The sequence below is a fragment of the Elephas maximus genome, chromosome X (assembly GCF_024166365.1).
Source record: "Elephas maximus indicus isolate mEleMax1 chromosome X, mEleMax1 primary haplotype, whole genome shotgun sequence".
Taxonomy (NCBI): domain Eukaryota; kingdom Metazoa; phylum Chordata; class Mammalia; order Proboscidea; family Elephantidae; genus Elephas; species Elephas maximus.
The window spans coordinates 175639755-175658959 of record NC_064846.1 but is presented as its reverse complement, the minus strand read 5'-3'; the positions used below and the strand labels follow the sequence as shown (position 1 = coordinate 175658959).

The window sequence follows — 19205 nt, the reverse complement described above, 5'->3', positions numbered from 1 at the left end:
AGTAAATATATATTTATAGTATATTTGAACTGGAACTCACCAGGTTTAATCCCATTCCAGCAATTTGTGTTCAAAGTCTCTTATCCCATCGGCACAAAATAAAGTGAGCGCTGTTTTACCTATATCAATATTCTTTTCAGAGAATGTCCATCTTAATGGAAGTTGGAAAATTACATTCTTAAGAAAACCAGAGCCTTTTTAAAAATCTTACAAATTACAGTTTTATTTTTGTTGAACCAATTCCTTCTCAAAGCAATGACTATATTAACAGACCTTTCTTAACCTATTGACAAAAGTCACACTTTCAACTCACCTAAGTGAGCGTCTCAGGACACGTGTCTTTGGAAAACAAAACAAAAACAGAAGGAAAAAAAAAGTTATCATTATACTTTCTCAGTATGTTAAAGGGTTGAAAAATAATAATAACAACAGCATTTACAAAACATAGAAAAGTCAACACAAAGACCAGGGTATTTGAATGAAGAACTATTAGTTTCATTCAGTATATTTTCAGCATATACAAATTATGAGAAATTTAGATGCATTTATATGTTCGTATTTAAATTATATATTCTTTGCAAATGTATAATTGCTTTACCTGTATCAATGACTTTGACAATATTTTCTTTGGGGATCCCATTTTCCACAGCAAACTCCAAGAATGCCTGATAGTTTTCTTCACTGATGTCTTTTTCTCTGGCTGCAAACCACCCAGGAAAGGTGAAAAGTGTTACCCATTAGAATCCATAAGAAAACCTGGATACATGGGTGAGACGCATGAATGTAGAGGACAGTTGTCCAGGTGGTACACTTGGACAGCAGGCAAAGACTGGCCATCTCACCGATACCAACGGTCAGTTCCTGGGACGACTGAGGAAAGACAAGGCAATTGAGCCTGTGATGAGGGGTTTCCCATGGAGAGAGCTATAACCTCTGTAGTCACATCAGCATCACCAGGAAGGTTGTGTGTGAGCTCTCAGGATCCCACAATTGTAGCATCTTTTCCCTCTACCATGCCCGGGTATTCAAACTTGTTTCCTACTCAGCTGAACCCAAAGAGATCTGTTGAGTATTCCATCACAAACATGAGTCTTGCTGTGCACGGTGGAGGGAGAAACTTATTGTGTATCTGGTCAAAGACCACTTCCTTGCCCATTCCTTCCTACTATTCACCTGATGCCATAAAGGCTAGAGTGGAGCTTCCCGTGGGCTGCGTGGTTGTGTGTAGGGGAGGACTGTCCACGTGTGTGTTCAGTGGATGGGAAGGACAGCATGGTTTACAGAACCATGAGTCCAAATTGTAGACCCTATTGTTGCCATTGCAGTACAGTGAAGGATTTGGGGTTCAACTCAATGCAGTCTTTATTGGAAACCTCTTCTGTTGGGTTACATTTTCTATTCCTGGATTCACTCACTTAGATTTCAACACCATCTCTATCACAGAAATGGACGCAAAAGAAGAGTGATTTATGTTGGTACGAGACTGTGACCACAAAGGGTTTTTATAGGAATCTTCACAACAAGTGTGTGTGCTCTTAAAACGTCTGCAATTCTGACACGAGGTCCTTTCTCTCTAGAGCCACTTCTAGAATCTTAGAAAGCAAGAAGACTCAGGCCCCCTGTGGGTTCACATCTTGCACCAAACCTATTTAATTATAAGTAATGAACACACACACTCCTTGTGTTTTGATGTCCCTAATAAGGCCATCACGGATTACTGTCCAGTGAAGGATGGACTGTTGGACTTACCTAGGGCGCCAACTACTTCGAAGACATTGCCTTCCTCATTCTTGTTGATTACGTGTATCAGTAGGAAATCCTTTGCTTGTTGAATGAAGCTGAAGTCAACCTTGCCTTCATCTGACGAAGAAAGGAAACAAAACATCTCTCAACTGAGTGGGTTTATTACACTTTCTCAAGTTTTTGTCGTTGCTGTTGTTAGCTGCCCTATAGTTGGCCCCCGACTCGCGGTGGACCCAAGCACAACAGAATAACCTGCTGCCCATTCCTGCGTCATTCCCATGACTGTTTGCAGACCAGTTCCTTGTGATCCATAAGGTTTCCAGTGGCTGATTTTGAGCAGTAGATCACCAGTCCCTTCTTCCTAGTCTGTCTTAGTCCTGCAAGCTCTGCTGAAACCTGTTCAGCATAACAACATGCAAGCTTCCATTGACAGATGGGTGGTGCTACACTTGAGGTGAATTTGCCGAGAACCAAACAAATGCTTTGCCAGTTTAACATGTCATTAAGCAGTCTCTCTAGTCCAAGCAATAATCTCTGTATCTCGGGTTCATTCTCTTGTCTTGTCTTTCCTTTCCTCCCCTTCCCATCTCACCTCCTCTCCTGCTCCTTTCTCTTCTTCCTCCCTCTCTCTCTTTCCCTTCTTCTCTCTCTCTTTCCTTTCCTCTCCCTCCCTCTCTCTCTTTCCCTTCCTCTTGCTCCCTGTCTCTCTCTTCCCCTTCATCTTCCTCCCCCTCTCTCTCTTCATCCACCACCCTCCCTCTGAGTCCAGAAAGTATTATAATCAACGGTGACATCTAGGAGTTAGGGATGGGTTTTGCTTACTGCCGCCTTCTTACCTTGGAGAACATCTCAAGTCTGTCTGTCTTAGCAACATTATTTCCAGAGTGCTTCTGTTCAGGTGCTTCTCTTCTCTGTTTTGTTCTAAATTTTATTGATTTCATGGTTTTTGTTGAGAATATGCACAGTAGAACATTCACCAATTTAACAGTTTCTACATGTACAATTCAGTGACATTGATTACATTCTTCAAGTTGTGCAACCATTCTCACCCTTCTTTTCTGAGTTGTTGTCCATTGTTAACATAGACTCCCTGTCCCCTAAGGTTCCTATCTAATCTGTCAACCTGCTGTTGTAAATACGAGGCCATATAGTTCTTCAAAGAGAATAATGCTCAAGGCAGACTTTTTAATTTTTTGACTAGTTAAGCTAAACTACTGTTTGGTTTTAAGAAGACATCAGGATGTTTTTGGTTTATGATTAAAGATTATCTCAGCAATGGTTTCAAGGGCTCATCCATCTTTCATGGATGCAGAAGGTCTAATGCCATGAGAACTTAAAATTCTGGTCTACATTTTCCCCCTTTTGATCAGAATCTTCTATAGACTCTTTGATCAAAATGTTTAGTAACGTTAACCTGGCACCATCCAGTTCTTCTTGTCTCATGGTAAAGGAGACAGTTGTTCATGGAGGTAATTAGTCACACATTCCATATCTTCCTCCTATTCCTGACTCTCCTTTCTCTGTTGCTCCAGGTGAAGAGAAATCAATTTCTGGGTCTTGAATAGCCACTTGCCAGCTTTTAAAACTCCAGGCACTGCCCAACAAACTAGGAGGTAGAACAGAAGCACTAAACACGTTCAGTAGTCCGATTAACTGGGATGTCTCATGAAACCATGACCCTAAGACTCCAAGACAAGGAACAAAATCCTATGGCATGTTTGGTTGCACATAAGTAGCCTCATCAGCTACTCTTTTTTTTTTCTTTCTGTAATTGCTGTAAATATATCTATTATTTTACTTTTGTCAATTTAGCTTTTTACAGGTATACAACTAATTGACAGCAATTACAGTAATCAGCGGTGAAACCCTGCACTTAATGAATGAGATATTTCCATTAGACTTAATTCCTCTTTCTCCCTTCCTCTCACCCCGGTAATCACCACTAAGCTTTATTCTCTATACATTTGTCTTTTCTTGTCTTTTTATATAAGTGAGGTCATACAATACTTGTCCTTTTGTGATTGGCTTATTTCACTTAGCATAATGTCTTCAAGCTCCAGCAGATGCCTTTTTTTTAACCTTATATTTATGTGGAATGCTGTGTACCAACATCTTCAATATTTGCCACAGTGTGTTTCTAAAAGCAACAGAATTGCGTAGACTCTGGAGTCACTTAGGTTATTGCTTAAATAACTATTTAAGTGCACAGAGCATTGCTTTGTGTGAGACAGTCGTCTGACCAAGTTATTCCTTTCTTATTTTATCTGTGAACTACTTTCTAACATATAATAGTTTACTATCTTAAAGGGAAAGAAAATAAGGGGAAAAAAAAGAATCTCTGTTATTTAGATTACAGATACAGTATAAATACACTTTGTCTTCCCTCTTCTAATTTAGCGTGGTTTTAAATTCTTCTAAACCCGTTTCTATGCTGGGGGATCCTGTGAAATAAATACACTGGGACATATTTTTAGAGGCTTACAGTAAACGGTAAGACAATATGAACTTGGTGGTAATATACTTTACATCCTTAAGAATAAAAAAAGAGAGAGAGCGTTGGAAAGTTATGGGGCTTTTGACAGGTTGCAGTACTAATTCGAGTTAGAAACTGGACCAAAATCCTGGTGAACAGACCGTGGTTTGAGCCACTCCAAGTCTCAGACGCATGCTAGCAACAGAAGCTTGGACACTCACAGTTTGTCGTGTACCCGTTTTCGTCTATTCTCTGCCCCTGTTTGTTGTAGAGCTGGCATGTGCCATTTTCCCTGGAAAACAAAAAATTTCAGCTAATTGTTGAGTATAACTTAACATATGCAAACCCGTCAAAAACCTTTTGCCTTTGAGTCAGTTCCGACTCCTAGACACCCCATGTGACAGAATACAACTGTCCCATAGGGTGTTCTAGACTGTAATCTTTATGGGAGCAGATCACCAGGTCTTTCTCCCAAAGAGCCACCTGGAGGGTTCAAACTGTCGACTTTTTGATTAACAGCCCAGCTCTTAACCATTGCGCCACCAGGGCTCCTTTGTTACTGAGCTATACGTGCAGAAAACAGTGAGATGACATGTCTCTCCCCACTTCAAGGCTCAGCCACCTTCGCCCTTTGCAAGGCTTACTTACTTGGTGTAAAATATGACCAAGAGTGTTTCTCCATCAGGATGGCATTTGATAAGACGGAAATAACCCCTCAAGGGACTGTTCTCACTTAGCACCTCTATGTTTGCAGATGCTTCATAAATGGTGTACCATGTTCCTGAAATCTAAAAAGGGAATGTAAGAAACAGTATGCAGGCAGAGACACACGCATCATCACAGTGTGAGCATCATGCCAGGCTCCTCTCTGCCCCAGGTGAGTCTGTCCCTGGTACCTCTGAACAATATTCATCCAAGAGAGGCTCCTCCAAGGGGTCAGCATAAACCAGGCCAAGTATCAGAGTCACCAGGAGAACCTTCATCTTGTTGGTGTTCCCCAATCCTTCTTCTGAAAGAGATGAGAGTGTGTCGTCTGTTGGGGAGATTCTGAACTTTTCCCACTTTTTATACTATTTGTCTGTGGGTGTGGCAATTTGTGAGCCACTTGTCGTGAACTACAAGCACATGATGCACTGGGAATCATATGGAAACACGAACAAGAAGCATCCTGCTTGGAAGCTACGGCTTCTGAAGGTCCTTCTGTTATTACCTTAACTGGATTAGTATCAGTTTGACTAAATATTTGACCTTTAAGTAGAGTGAAAGATTTTAATTCATAAGAGTCATTTCAAGGATAATAATGTTTATTTGCTCATCCCCCCAAGTAATGGAAAACACACCATAAGACATTCATCACTGTTATGGATTGGATTGTGTCCTTCGAAAATATGTGTCGTTAATCCTAACTCCTATTAGAAAAGCAAAGTAAAACAAACAAACAAAAAAAATAAGTTGCTGTCAAGTTGATTCTGAATGGTAGCGGCCCTATAGGGCAGAGTAGAATTCTCCCATGGGGTTTCCAAGGTTGTGATCTTTGCAGAAGCAGACTGTCACATCTTTCTCCCCTGGAGTGGCTATTGGGTTCAAACCCCAGACCTTTTGGTTAGCAGGCTAGTGCTTAACCACTGTGCCACCTGGGGCCTTCTAACCTCATACTTATGCCTATGATTCTATTGGGCAATGTATTTTCTTTTTTATGTTAATGAGCCAGTATTAGTTTAGGTCCTGTCTTAAATCAATCTTTTTAAGATAAAAAGAGCAGATTGATTAAGCAAGGAAGCCAGAGAGCAGAAATGGGAAAAGATAGATACCATGCCACATGGAGATCACCAACGAAGCCAGGAACAGAAAGAGAAAAGAGACTGGAATCCCAGAGCCCACAGAGACAGTGCCTCCCCCTAGAGCCGGCACCCTGAATCACACACCTGAGCTCCTATACTGTGAGGAAATAAATTTCTCTTCGTTAAAACTACCAACTTGTGGTATTTGTTGTAGCAGCATTAGATAACTAAGACATTACCCAAATCATGTATTATGCCTTCCACCCTTATTTAAGTAGGTTACAATATGTGTTGACCCAATAGATTTAGGAGTATAAGCCCAACAGGGTGAAGAAGTTACTGTGAAATCTGTCTGAGACCCAGCAGTCGAGTTTCACAGACCATTTTCAGAAAAGATAATATGTCATTTCTTCCCATGAATAAGAAATTCTTCCAAACCTAATGTTTCATGTTGAGCTTGGCACAAATGAATAACTCAAATTCATTCCCATTTGTGAGGTCCCAGTGTTGTCTCTGCCCTGTTATTATGCATTTATTATTCTCTTGATTCATCAACTGATAGTCGCAATACATGGACCAACACAAACCCAAACCCATTGCCATCAAGCTGTTTCTGACTTATAGTGACCCTACAGGACAGTGTAGAAATGCCCCCATAGTGTTTCCAAGGCTGTACATCTTTACAAATAAGATTGCCACAACTTTCTCCCATGGAGCAAGCTTTTGGGTTTGAAATGCTGACCTTTCAGTTAGAAGCTGGGCAGTTTACCTCCCTGCCATCTGGGGCCTTTAATACTCAAAGTCACGAATTCTCTGTTAGGACCAGATCTAGCAAAACCTCCTGGTGCTCACCTAAAGAGTCTAAAATACGAGACCAACAAATCCATAAAAATAAATACAGTAGACAGAATAGATCATCCAAGGAGGCAAAAGGTCATGAAAGATACTTTAGCTAGTAACCACCTTCAAAAAAAAATGTATATTTCAAGTTATTGTTTTGATTTACTTATTTATTTTCAGTTTTGTTCAAATTGCCTCATTCAGTTACGCTTATTGCCATGTAGTGCTTCAGTGTTATCTTTTATCTAGTCTGGGAGGATTGCAATAAATTTATCCCTCAAGACTTCTTGCCCAATTAGGAGATGGTGTTGTTTTAATAATCACTTATAGACGTTGAAAGTATTGTGGGTTGACCTTTTGTCTTGGTTTCTTTTTGGCAACATTTCAGGGAATGTTTTAAAACCAACCTGTGGTTCATCTTCATGTTAGATGCTGGAAACACAACAGTGCAGTATCGAGTACAGGAGAGATACAGGTAGAATCTCTTCATGAAGGTTTAGTGATAACTGTTGTTGTTCCCTTCATCAGCAGTTCAACTGAGAACTCATCCACCATTCCCAGTTGGGATGCTATGAATGAATGCAGGAAATCTTCTCCTTACTCTAAGGATATGTTCTCAGGAGTATTTGAGATTTAAAATTAACTTTCTTCCTTCCAAGCACTCTCTTTGCAGCGAATGAGGTGACACCATCTTAAAATTGTTGTTAGTTGTCATTGAGTCAGCTCCAAATCCTGGCAACCTTATATATAAGAAAATGAAACATTGCTGGGTCCCATGCGGGATCCTGTGAACCCATTGTTAGGCCTATTATGGCAGCCTATCTCATGGAGGGTCTCCTCCTTTTCACTGACCCTCTATTTTACCAACCAAGGTATTCTTTTCTGGCAAATGGTTTTTCCTGATGATATGTCCAAAGTAAGCAGGATGAGGCAAATAACCCCATTAAAACACGGAAAAAGGATATGAACAGGCATTTCTCGAAAGGAGACATTTAGACAGCTAAGAGACATGAGGAAATGCTCGTGATCATTAGTCATTAGAGAAATGCAAATAAAAATTACGATGAGACACCATCTCACCCCCAAGAATACAATTTAAAAACAAAAAAACAGAAAGTACTGAAGTGGGAGATGTTGCAGGGAGTTTGGTACTCTTATGCATTGCTGGTGGGAACATAAAATCGTACAACCACTATGGAAAACAATTTTGTGCCTCCTTAAAAATCTAGAAATAGAAATACCATATGACCCAGCAATCCCACTCATAGGAATATATCCTGGAGAAATAAGAGCCATCACACAAATAGACATGTACACACCCATGTTCCTTGCATCACAATTCACAATACTAAAAAGATGGAAACAACCTAAGTGTTGTTTCCTAATGGTTGAACACACTATGGTTCATAAACACAATGGAATACCACATAAAGATAAAGAACAATGATGAATCTGTGAAACGTCTCACAACATGAATGAACCTGGAGGGCATTATGCCGAGTGAAATAAGTCATTCACAAAAGGATAAATATTACAGGAGACCATTATTTTAAGAACTCCAGAAAATGTTTACACACAGACAACAAAAAAACTTTTTTGATGGTTACAAGCATGGGGAGGGATAGGAGGGGAAATCACTAACTAGGTAGTAGACAAATATTAACTTTGGTGAAAGGAAAGACAACACACAGTATAGGAGGAATCAGCACAACTTAACCAAGGCAATGTCATAGAAGTTTCCTAGACACGTCCAAACACCTTGAGGGACCAAGCTGTTGTGGCTGAGGGCAGGGGATAATAGTCTCAGGGAAAATCTAGGGAAATTGGCATAACATAGTTTTTAACAAAAGTGTTCTACATCCCACACAATGAGTGTCTTCTGGGATTTTAAAAGCTTTTGAGTGGCCATCTAAGATACACCCATTGGTCCCACTCTGTCTGGATCAAAGGAGAATGGAGAAAATTAAAGACACAAGGAAAGTATTAACCCAAAGGGCTAAAGGACCATATGAACCAGAGCCTCCACCAACCAGAGCCCAGAAGAATTAGGTGGCGCCCAGCTACCACCGCTGACCGCTCTGACGAGGATCACAACAGAGAGTCCCAGACAGAACAGATAAAAATGTAGAACAAAATTCAAATTCAGAAAAAATGACCTGGTTTTTTGGTCTGACAGAGACTGGAGGAACCTCTGAAACTATGGCCCCTGGGACTCTGCTAACCCAGAACTGAAACCACTCCCAAAGCCCACATTTCAGACATAGATTAAACTGAAAAAAAAAAAAAAAAGAAAATGAAACCTGTTGCCTTTGAGTCAATTCTGACTCACAGAGACCCTAGAGAACAGAGAAGAACTGCCCCATAGGGTTTCCAAGGAGCAGCTCATGGATTTGAATTGCCAACCTTTTGGGGAGCAGCCATATCACTTAATCACTGTGCCACTAGGGCTCCAGGCATTGATTAGACAGGCTTATAAGACAATAATACATGTGAGGAACGTGCTTCCTAGTTCAATGAAACATAAAAGACCAAATGGGCAACATCTGACAAAAGCAAGATGAAAAGGCAGGAAGGGACAGAAGCTGGATGAATGGACATGGGGAACCTGGAGTGGAAAGGGAGAGAGCACTGTCACACAGGGGGGATTGCTACCAATCTCACAAAACAGTATGTATATAAATTTTTGAATGAGAAACTCATTTGAAGTGTAAACTTTCACCTAAAACAAAATTAAATTAAAAAAAAAAAAGGAAAGCAAGATAAATAAAGTCTCTCCATCCTTGCTACTGAGGAGTGTTCCAGTTTTATTTCTTCTAAGTCTGTGTCACTCCAAGACATAGGTTTGAAGAAGATACTTTCTTTGCCAATTATCTCAAAAGATTTATCTCCCAAAATGTGTAAATGAGCCCTACAAGTGGATTATTTTATGCGATCACAATCAGCAGCATCTCAATGATGGCCAACAATATCCTGTGGCTACCCAAAATTCCTAGTATCATTTAGAAAGATGGAATCTTCAAAACATGGTTGCTGTTGTTAGGTGCACTCCAGTCAGTTCTGATTCATTGTAAGCCTACGTACAACAGAATGAGACATTGCCTGTTCCTGTGCCATCCTCAAAATTGTTGTTATGTGTGAGTCCATTGTTGCAGTCACTGTGTCAATTCATCTTATGGAGGGTCTTCCTCTTTTTCACTGACCCTCTACTTTAGCAAGCATGATGTCCTTCTCCAGGGACTAATCCCTCCTTACAACATGTCCAAAGTATGTGAGACATAGTCTCGCCATCCTTGCTTCTAAAGAGCATTCTGGTTGTATGTCTTCCAAGACATATTTGTTCGTTCTTTTAGCAGTCCATGGTATATTCAGTATTCTTCACCAACAACGTAATTCGAAGGCATCAATTCTTCCTCGATCTTCCTTAATCATTGTTCAGCTTTCACATGCATATGAGGTGATTAAAATATCATGGCTTGGGTGAGGCACACCTTAGTCCTCAAAGTGATATCCTAAAATTTTTAACACTTTAAAGACGTCTTTTGCAGCAGATTTGCCCAATGCAATGCATCCTTTGATTTCTTGACTGCTGCTTCCAAAGCTGTTGATTGTGCATCCATGTAAAATGAAATCCTTGACAACTTCAATCTTTACTCCGTTTACCATGATGTTGCTTATTGGTCTCGTTGTGCGGATTTTTGTTTTTTTTATGTTGAGGTGTGATCCATACTGAAGCCCGTGGTCTTTGATCTTCATCAGTAAGCGCTTCAAGTTCTCCTCGCTTTCAACAAGCAAGGTTGTGTCATTCGCATATCACAAGTCGTTAAGTCTTCCTTTAATCCTGATGCCCTGTTCTTCTTCATATAGTCCAGCTTCTTGGATTATCTGCTCAGCATACAGACCGAATAAGTATGCTGAAAGGAGGTAACCCCGATGTACACCTTTCCTGACTTAAACTACGCAGTATCCACTTGTCTTGTTTGAACTACTAACTCTTGATTTATGTACAAGTTTCCTCATGAGCGCAATGAAGTGTTCTGGAGCCCCATTCTTTGCAATGTTATCCATAATTTGTTATGATTGATACAGTCGAATGTCTTTGCACACTCAATAAAACAGAAGTAAACATCTTTTTGGTATTTTCTGCTTTCAGCCAAGATCCATCTAACATCAGTAATGATGTCCCTCGTTCCACGTCCTCTTTTGAATTCAGCTTGAATTTTTGCCAGTTCCCTGTGGATGTACTGCTGCGAACACTTCTGAAAGATCTTCAGCAAAATTTTACTTTCATGTGATGTTAATTATATTGTTCAATAATCACTACATTCTGTTGAATCGCTTTTCTTTGGAATGGGCACGGATATGGGTTGCTTTTAGTCAAATGACCACATAGCTGTCTTCCAAATTTCTTGGTGTTAGCGAACAAGCACCTACAACACAGCATTCCTTTGATGAAACACCTCAGTTAGTATCCCATCAACTCCTGGATGGTTGTTTTTTGCCAATGCCTTCAGTGCAGCTTGGACTTCTTCCTTCGGTACAATTGTTTCTTGCTACCTCCTGAAATGGTTAAATGTTAACCAATTCTTTTTGGTACAGTGACTCTGTGTATTCCTTCCATCTTCTTTGGATGCTTCCTGTGTCATTCAATATTTTGCCCATAGAATCTTTCAAAATTCCAGCTCACGGCTTGAATTTTTTTCTTCAGTTCTTTCAGGTTGAAAAATGCAGAGTGTGTTCTTCCCTCTTGGTTTTCTAACACCAGGTCTTTGTTCTTCCCTCTTGGTTTTCTAACACCAGGTCTTTGCATATTTTTTTATGATATTGGACTTTGTCTTCTCTAGCAGCCCTTTGAAATCTTCGGTTCATCTCTTTACTTCATCTTTTCTTCCACTCGCTTTAGCTACTCTACATTCAAGAGCAAATTTCGGAGTCTTTTCTGACATCCATTTTGCTTTTTTCTTTTTTTCCTGTCCTTTTGCTTTCTTTACGTATGATGTCCTTTATGTCTCCCCACAGCTCATCTGGTCTTTGTTCATCCTTAGAGCTTGTGGTGGCTTGTGTGTTGCTGCGATGGTGGAAGTTTTGCCACCTCGTTCTTGTTGCCGTTGAGTCGATTCCGACTCATAGCAACCCTATAGGACAGAGTAGAACTGCCCCATAGGGTTTCCAAGGAGTGCCTGGTGAATTTGAATTACTGACCTTTAGTTAGCAGCTGTAGCACTTAACCACTACACCACCAGGGTTTGCCACTTAAAATATTACTAGGGAAGAGCTGCCTCCTCAAAGTAGTCGACTTTAATGATGTGGATGGAGCAAAGCTTTTGGGACCTTTATTTGCTGATACAGCATGACTCAAATTGAGAAGAAACAGCTGCAAACATTCATTAATAATCAGATGAATCCAGGAAAATTGGAAATTGTCACAAATGAAACAGAACATATAAACATTGATATCCTTGGCATTAATGAGCTGAAATGAACTGGTACTGGCCATTTCAAAACAGACAACCATATGGTCTACTTTGCTAGGAATGACCAGGTGAAGAGAATTGGTTTCGCATACATCATCAAAAAGAACATTTCAAGATCCATCCTGAAGTACAATGTTGTTAGTGATAGGATGATAGTCAAGATATTCCTTTCAATATCCAAGATATATCCTTAAAGCTAAAAAATAAAATAATCTCAGGAATCCCTGTTTAGATTATAGATTATAGACACAGCATTTTTTTTTTTCCTTCTAATTGAATGTGGTGTTAAGTTTCTCTGACAGAAACGGGAACTAAAAGTCACAGACCACCTCCAAAGCTGCTGCAGATTGAAAGACGCCACTATTGCAGAAAATGGCAACAAGACTAATGAATATCCTTCTAAACAGAAGTCATTCTGGAGGGCATCGTATGCCAAATATTTCCTCTCCTGATTTTCAAAGGAGATCCTAACTTAGGGTCTTGTAGGTTTTCCCTACTGCTGGTTTTGTTTTTGTGTATCTCTGTGGCTTTCTCTCTCTCTCTCTCTTTTCTCTGTACTCCATCCCCCCTCTATCTCTCCTCCCCACCTTTCTCTCCTTTGCCCATTCTCCCATTTCTCTTTCTACTCTCCTCTGTCTCTCCTCTTCCTCTCGTTCTCTCCTTCCCTTTTTCTCATTTGCCCATTCTCTCATTTCTTCTCTCTACCCCGTTCTGTCTCTCTCTCCTCCTTCCTGTCTTTCTCCCCCTCTCTCTTTCTCTCTTTCTCATTTGCCCTTTCTATTTCTTCTTACCTCCCACTGTCTCTCTCTCTCAGTGTCTCTCCTCCATTCTTTCTCCCTCTTTGTCCTCTCTCTCCCTTCTTCTTTCTCTGACTCTCTCTCTCTCCCCTCTTCCCAAGCCAGCTCTCTCTGTCAGTTTGTCCCTCTCTCTCTGTTTCCATCCCTCCATCTCTCCCCTTTGCTCATTCTCCCACTTCTCCTTGTTTCCCACTTTCTCTCTTGCTCTTAGTCCTTTCTTCAGTAGAGTCGATCAGGTTCCTCTCCTGCAAAGCCTTTTCCCTCTGCTAACTTATTTTCTCCTCTTCTTTACAGCACCTCCACCCACGAACACGCTCGATTCCTGGCAAGGACAGAATCATCTGTTTCAAATCGATGGCTTCCTGCTTGGGCTGCCCCTTGAGCTATTTCCCTTTCTCCTCTGTGCCAAGCTTCTTGAGAAAATGATCTTTATTTCTTCCTCCACGGTCCCTCCTAAGAGCATGAATGTCTGGCTTTGAGAGGCTGGAAAATCTTTCAAATAACACTTTGGTTCACACGGCTCTTTATTGCATCGCTCATTTTGTCTCTTTGCGCGATAGGGCTGTCTTGGCCATAGCCAATTCCTTCTACGTAACTGATCCCACCTTCATTTGTCCTCAGGGACATCGTCCATTCTTTTGCGTCTACCTCAAGTATTAGAGCACCTATGTCCGTGTTCTCTGCTAATTATTTGTGTATCATTCATGATCACTTATTGGCAAGAAAGTATACTGTGCCTATGGCCACGTAGAGCTCCCAGATATTTCCTGAAACAAGTCATACTTTTAATGTATCTTTTGTCTTTCCCTGCTTCTAAGGCTTAGAATATATTTATACTTTAAAGGCACCTCATGATCCCATGTGACAGAGTAGAATTGCCCCTTAGGGTTTCTTAGACTGCAATTTTTATGGAACCATCTTTCTCCCATGGAGCTGAGTGATGGGTTTGAACCATCGACCCTTCGGTTGGCAGCCCAGTGCTTAACCATTGCACCACCAAGACTTCTCTGTTACTGAGCTGTACATGTAGAAATTGGTGAGATGGTATACCTGTCCGTACACAATACTCAGCCACTCTCACCCTTTGCAATGTTTACTCACCTGGTGTAAAATGTGGTGGAGACTGCTTCTCCTTTGCCGAGACATTCAACATGACGTATATAAGCCCTCATGGGATGGTTTTCACTTATCACCTCCTTGTTGCTGGACCCTAAATAAATGCAGCGCCATGTTCCTGAAATCTAAAAAGGGAATATAAGAAACGGTAAACAGGGAGAGACAGACGCATCATCACAGGGCGAGCATCATGCCAGTTGCCTCTCTGCCCCACGTGAGTCTCTCCCTGGTACCTGTGAACAGTCTTCCTCGAGGTGGGGTTCCTGGTCAGCACAAACCAGACCAAGAACCAGAGCCACCAGGAGAATCTTCATCTTGTTGGTGTTCCCCACGCCTTCTTCTGGAAAGAATGAGAACGTGTCTCCTATTGGGGAGATTCTGAACATTTCCCACTTTTTATACCATTTGTCTGTGGGCGTGGCAATTTGTGAGCCACTTGAGGTGAACCATAAGCACATGGTGTGCTGGAAATTGTACTGAAACATCTAAAATAAGGACCCTGGCTGGAAGCTATGGCCTCTGAATGCGCTTTTATCAACATTATCTTAACATATTAGATCAGTTGGACTGAATCTTTGACCTTTAAGTAGAGTGAGAGATTATAATCCATAAGAGGAATGTTAAGAACAGTAATGTGTATTTGTTCACCTCATCTCTCCCAGTAATAGGAAATAAAAATACAAAACATTCATCAACTATTATGGCTTGAATGGTGTCCCTCAAAAATATGTGTTGTAAATCCTAATCCGTATTAAAAAACAAAACAAAACCAGTTGCTGCAAGTTAATTTCGACTCATAGTGACCCTATAGGACAGAGTAGAACTGCCCCATAGGGTTTCCAAGGCTGTGGAGAGGCTGGTGGTTTCAAACTGCAGAGGTTTCAGTTAGCAGCTAAGCACTGAACCACTGTGCAACCAGGGCTTCATCGAACCCATATGCCTGTGGCTGTAATCCCACTTGAGGTGGTTTTGCTTTGTTATGTTAATGAGTCAGTATGAGTTTAGGGTGTGTCTTAAATCAATCTTTTGATTAAGCAAGGAAGCCAGAGAACTAAGATGGGAGAAGATAGTCACCACGACACATGGAGATCACCAAGGAACAAAGGAACAGAAGCAGAAAAGAGACTGGGACCCCAGAGGCCACAGAGACAGAGCCTTCCCAAAAGCTGGTGCCCTAAATTCAGACTTCTGCCCTCCTAAACTGTGGAAAAATAAATTTCTGCTCTTTAAAGCCACCCACTTGTGGTATTTGTTATAGCAGCACTAGACAACTAAGACATCACCCAAATCATGTATTATGCCTTCCACCCTTTGATTTAAATAGGTTACAATATGAACTGACCAAATAGATTGTAGGAGTACAAGCCCAACAGGGTAACGAAGTTACTGTGAAATCCACCTGAGAGCCAAGAGTCAAGTTTCACAGGACATTAAAAAAAAGACCATCTATTATTTCCTCCCCTGAATAACAGATGTAATGTTGCATGTTAGGCTTGGCACAAATGAATAACTCACATTCGTTCCCATTTATGAGGCCCCAGTGTTGTCTCTACCCTGATATCGTGTAATTATTATTCTCTTGAGGCATCAACTTAAACTGTCCCCCTGATGGTCACAATACAGGGGCCAACACAAACCCCAATCTGTTGCTGTTGAGCCATTTCCAACTCATAGCAACCCTACAGGACAGAGTAGAACCTCCCCATAGTGTTTCCAAGGCTGTAATCTGTACAGAAGTGGGCTGTCATATCTTTCTCCCATAAAGCAGCTGGTGGGTTGGAACCACTGACCTTTCAGTTAGCAGCTGAGCATTTATCCACTGTGCCACCAGGGGTCCTTAATATTCAAAGTCACAAATTTTATGATGGGGCAAGAACTAGCAAAACCTGCTGGTGCTTGCACAAATAGTCTAAAATACAAGATGATGTGGCAATCAAATTCATAAAAATAAAAACCATAGACATAGAACTGATCATTCAAAGACCAGAAAGGTCACAAAAGCTATTTTAGCTAGCAACCACAGTCTTAAAAAAATTATACTTCAAGTTGTTATTTTAATTTATTATTGCTATTAATAGGAACGCTGGTGGCGTAGTGGTTAAGTGCTACGGCTGCTAACCAAAAGGTCAGCAGTTCGAATCCACCAGATGCTTCTTGGAAACTGTATGGGGCAGTTCTACTCTGTCCTATAGGGTCGCTATGAGTTGGAATCAGCTTGATGGCAATGCGTTTGGTTTGGTTTTATTAACAAACAAGTAATAAATAGATAAATAATAAAGTAATAAATAGATAAATAATAGCTATAATAAATTAAAATAACAAACTTGAAGTCTATATATATATATATAAAATAAAATAACAGCTTGAAGTGTGGCCACTGTGTATTTTGAGTGCCTTCCAACCAAGGGGGCTCATCTTCCAACACTGTATCAAATAATATTCTGTTCTAATCCACCGGGTTTTCATTAGCCAGTTTCTGGAAGTAGATCTCCAAGCCTTTCTTCCTAGTCTTAGTCTAGAAGCTCCACTGAAAACCTGTGCACTGTGGGTAACTCTGCTGGCATTCAAAGTACCAGTGGCACAATTTCCAGCATCACAGCAACATGCAAGCCACCACATTATGATGAACTGATAGATAGCTAGTAGAACAAGGAAATATTCTCCCATTATCCCAACATAAAGGAGCCATGATGGCCCAAATGTTTGAGCACTTGCCTGTTAATAGAAAGGTCAACAGTTGGAACGCACCAGCAGCAACATGAGGGAAAAATGTGGCAGTTTGCTTCTGTAAAGATTAACCAAAAAAAAAAAAAAAAACTCATTGCTCTCGAGTTGATCCTGACTCATAGCGCCTGGTGAATTCAACTACCAACCTTTTGGTTAGCAGCTGAGCTCTTAACCAGTATGCCAGGAGCAGTTCTTCTCTCTCATACAGGGTCACTACGAGTCAAAATTGACTCAATGGCAACAGGATAGGTTTTTTGGTTTGATGGTAAAAATGATTAAGTACTCAAGTGTTAACCAAAAAGTTGGTGGTTCCAACCCATCCAAAGACTCCATGGAAGCAAACTTGGCAATCTGCTCCTGTAAAGATTAAAACCAAACCAAACACATTGCCAAAAAGTCAATTCTGACTCATAGCGACCCTATAGAACAGTGTAGAGCTGCCCCATGGGGTTTCCAAGGATGTATCTTTATGGAAGTAGACTGGCACGTCTAGCTCTTGCAGAGCAGATGGGTGTGTTTGAATAGCCAACCTTTCGGTTAGTGGCTGAGCACATTAACTACTGGACTACCAGAGCTCCTTCCCATAAAGGCTACAGCTTAGAAAACCCTTTTGCTTAGCAGCCATAGCTCTTAACCACTACACCACCAGGGTTTCCAAATGGGTATATAAAACCCTTAAACCAAACCCTTTCCCTTTAAGTTGATTCCGACTCATAGCGACCCTATGGGTATGCTTAATTCTAGTTTGGGGCTATTATGAATAAAGCTACTATGGATACTCTTGTGCAAACTTTTTGAAGACTATTGAAATTTTCTTGTACGAATATATAGCAAGAGAATTACTGGGTCATAGGAGTGACATTTTAAAAAAGAAGCTGACATCCACCAGACTGAGTCCAACACAACTAGATGGTGCTCAGCTACCACCACTAACTGCTCTGACGGGAATCGTGATAGAAGGTCCCAGAAAGAGCTAGAGAAAAATGGAGAACAAAATTCTAACTCATAAAAAAGACCAGGCTTTCTGGCCCAACAGAGACAGGAGAAACCCCTAGAGTATGGCTCCTGGACACACTTTTAGGTCAGTAATGAAGTCACTCCTGAGGTTCACCCTTCAGCCAAAGAGTGGACAGGCCCATAAAACAAAATGAGACTAAATGGGCACACCAGCCCAGGGGCAAGGACTAGAAGGCAGAGGGCACAGGAAAGGTGGTAATAGGGAACCCAATCTCGAGAAGGGGAGAGTGTTGACATGTTGTGGGGTTGTCAACCAATGTCACAAAACAGTATGTGTATCAATCGTTTAATGGGAAACTAGTTTGTTTTGTAAACCTTCATCTAGTGGTAGATGTAGTGATGTGGTGTTGGTGGGTAAAAATACAAACTTTACATTGGGGTGAAGTTCCCCTAAAGTGCTTTGATGTCTGGGTGCATTATCAAGCACAAGAAGAACCTTGACAGAAAAATTTTCTTGGCTGAACAATAAATGTTAAACAGCAGTGGCAAAGCAGTTCAAGAACCAATCTTTGAAGATGGCAATGGTAACCCAAGCCTTCCAAACAATGGGAAGAGATGCTTAATGATACAGAGAAGTCCCCTTGGCTTTTGGGAGAAATACAAAAGCAAAGGCTTCAGCTTGAAACCCCTGGAAGCATTTCCTCCAAGCAATAACATTAGCCTATCCTTTCATTTTCCCCGATGTGTCTGTCAGTTTGTCGTACTGTGGGGGCTTGTGTGTTGCTGTGATGCTGGAAGCTATGCCAGCGGTATTCAGATATCAGCAGGGTCACCCATGGAAGACAGGTTTCAGCTGAGCTTCCAGACTAAGACAGACTAGGATGAGGGACCTGGCAGTCTACTTCTAAAAAGCATAGCCAGTGAAAACCTTATGAATAGCAGCAGAACATTGTCTGATACAGTGCTGGAAGATAAGCCCCCCAGGTTGGAAGGCACTCAGAAGGTGACTGGGGAAGAGCTACCTCCTCAAAGTAGAGTCAACCTTAATGACGTGGTTGGAGTAAAGCTTTCGGGGTCTTCATTTGCTAATGTGGCAGGAATCAAAATGAAAAGAAACAGCTGCAAATATCCGTTGATAATCGGAACCTGGAACGTACAAAGTATGAATCTAGGATAATTGGACAGCATCAAAAATGAAATGGAATGCATAAACATTGATATCCTAGGTATTAGTAAGCTGAAATGGACTGGTATTGGCCATTTTGAATCAAACAATCATATAGTCTACTATGCTGGCAAT

At 41.0% G+C, this 19205-nt stretch overlaps 1 protein-coding gene across 1 annotated transcript; it reads right to left on the bottom strand.

Annotated features, from left to right (window-relative positions):
- Window positions 1–313: 313 nt before the first annotated feature.
- On the bottom strand, window positions 314–14679 carry LOC126068885 (odorant-binding protein-like). Its single transcript, XM_049871570.1, has 8 exons — window positions 14455–14679; window positions 14292–14346; window positions 5113–5225; window positions 4865–5004; window positions 4438–4508; window positions 1750–1860; window positions 599–700; window positions 314–339 (listed from the first exon to the last, which is right to left on the bottom strand). The coding sequence occupies exons 1-8, from the start codon at window positions 14677–14679 to the stop codon at window positions 314–316; spliced, it is 843 nt and encodes a 280-aa protein (XP_049727527.1).
- Window positions 14680–19205: the final 4526 nt, after the last annotated feature.

What these genes read in the sequence shown, in the direction of transcription:
- LOC126068885 (XM_049871570.1), bottom strand. Translation starts at nt 14,679, where the DNA reads ATGTGCTTATGGTTCACCTCAAGTGGCTCACAAATTGCCACGCCCACA. An exon ending in TCGAGGAAGACTGTTCACAG is followed by an intron (nt 14,347 to 14,454) that starts GTACCAGGGAGA and finishes TTCCCTTTTTAG; the next exon opens with ATTTCAGGAACATGGCGCTG. An exon ending in TTGGTCATATTTTACACCAA is followed by an intron (nt 4,509 to 4,864) that starts GTAAGTAAGCCT and finishes TTTGTTTTCCAG; the next exon opens with GGAAAATGGCACATGCCAGC.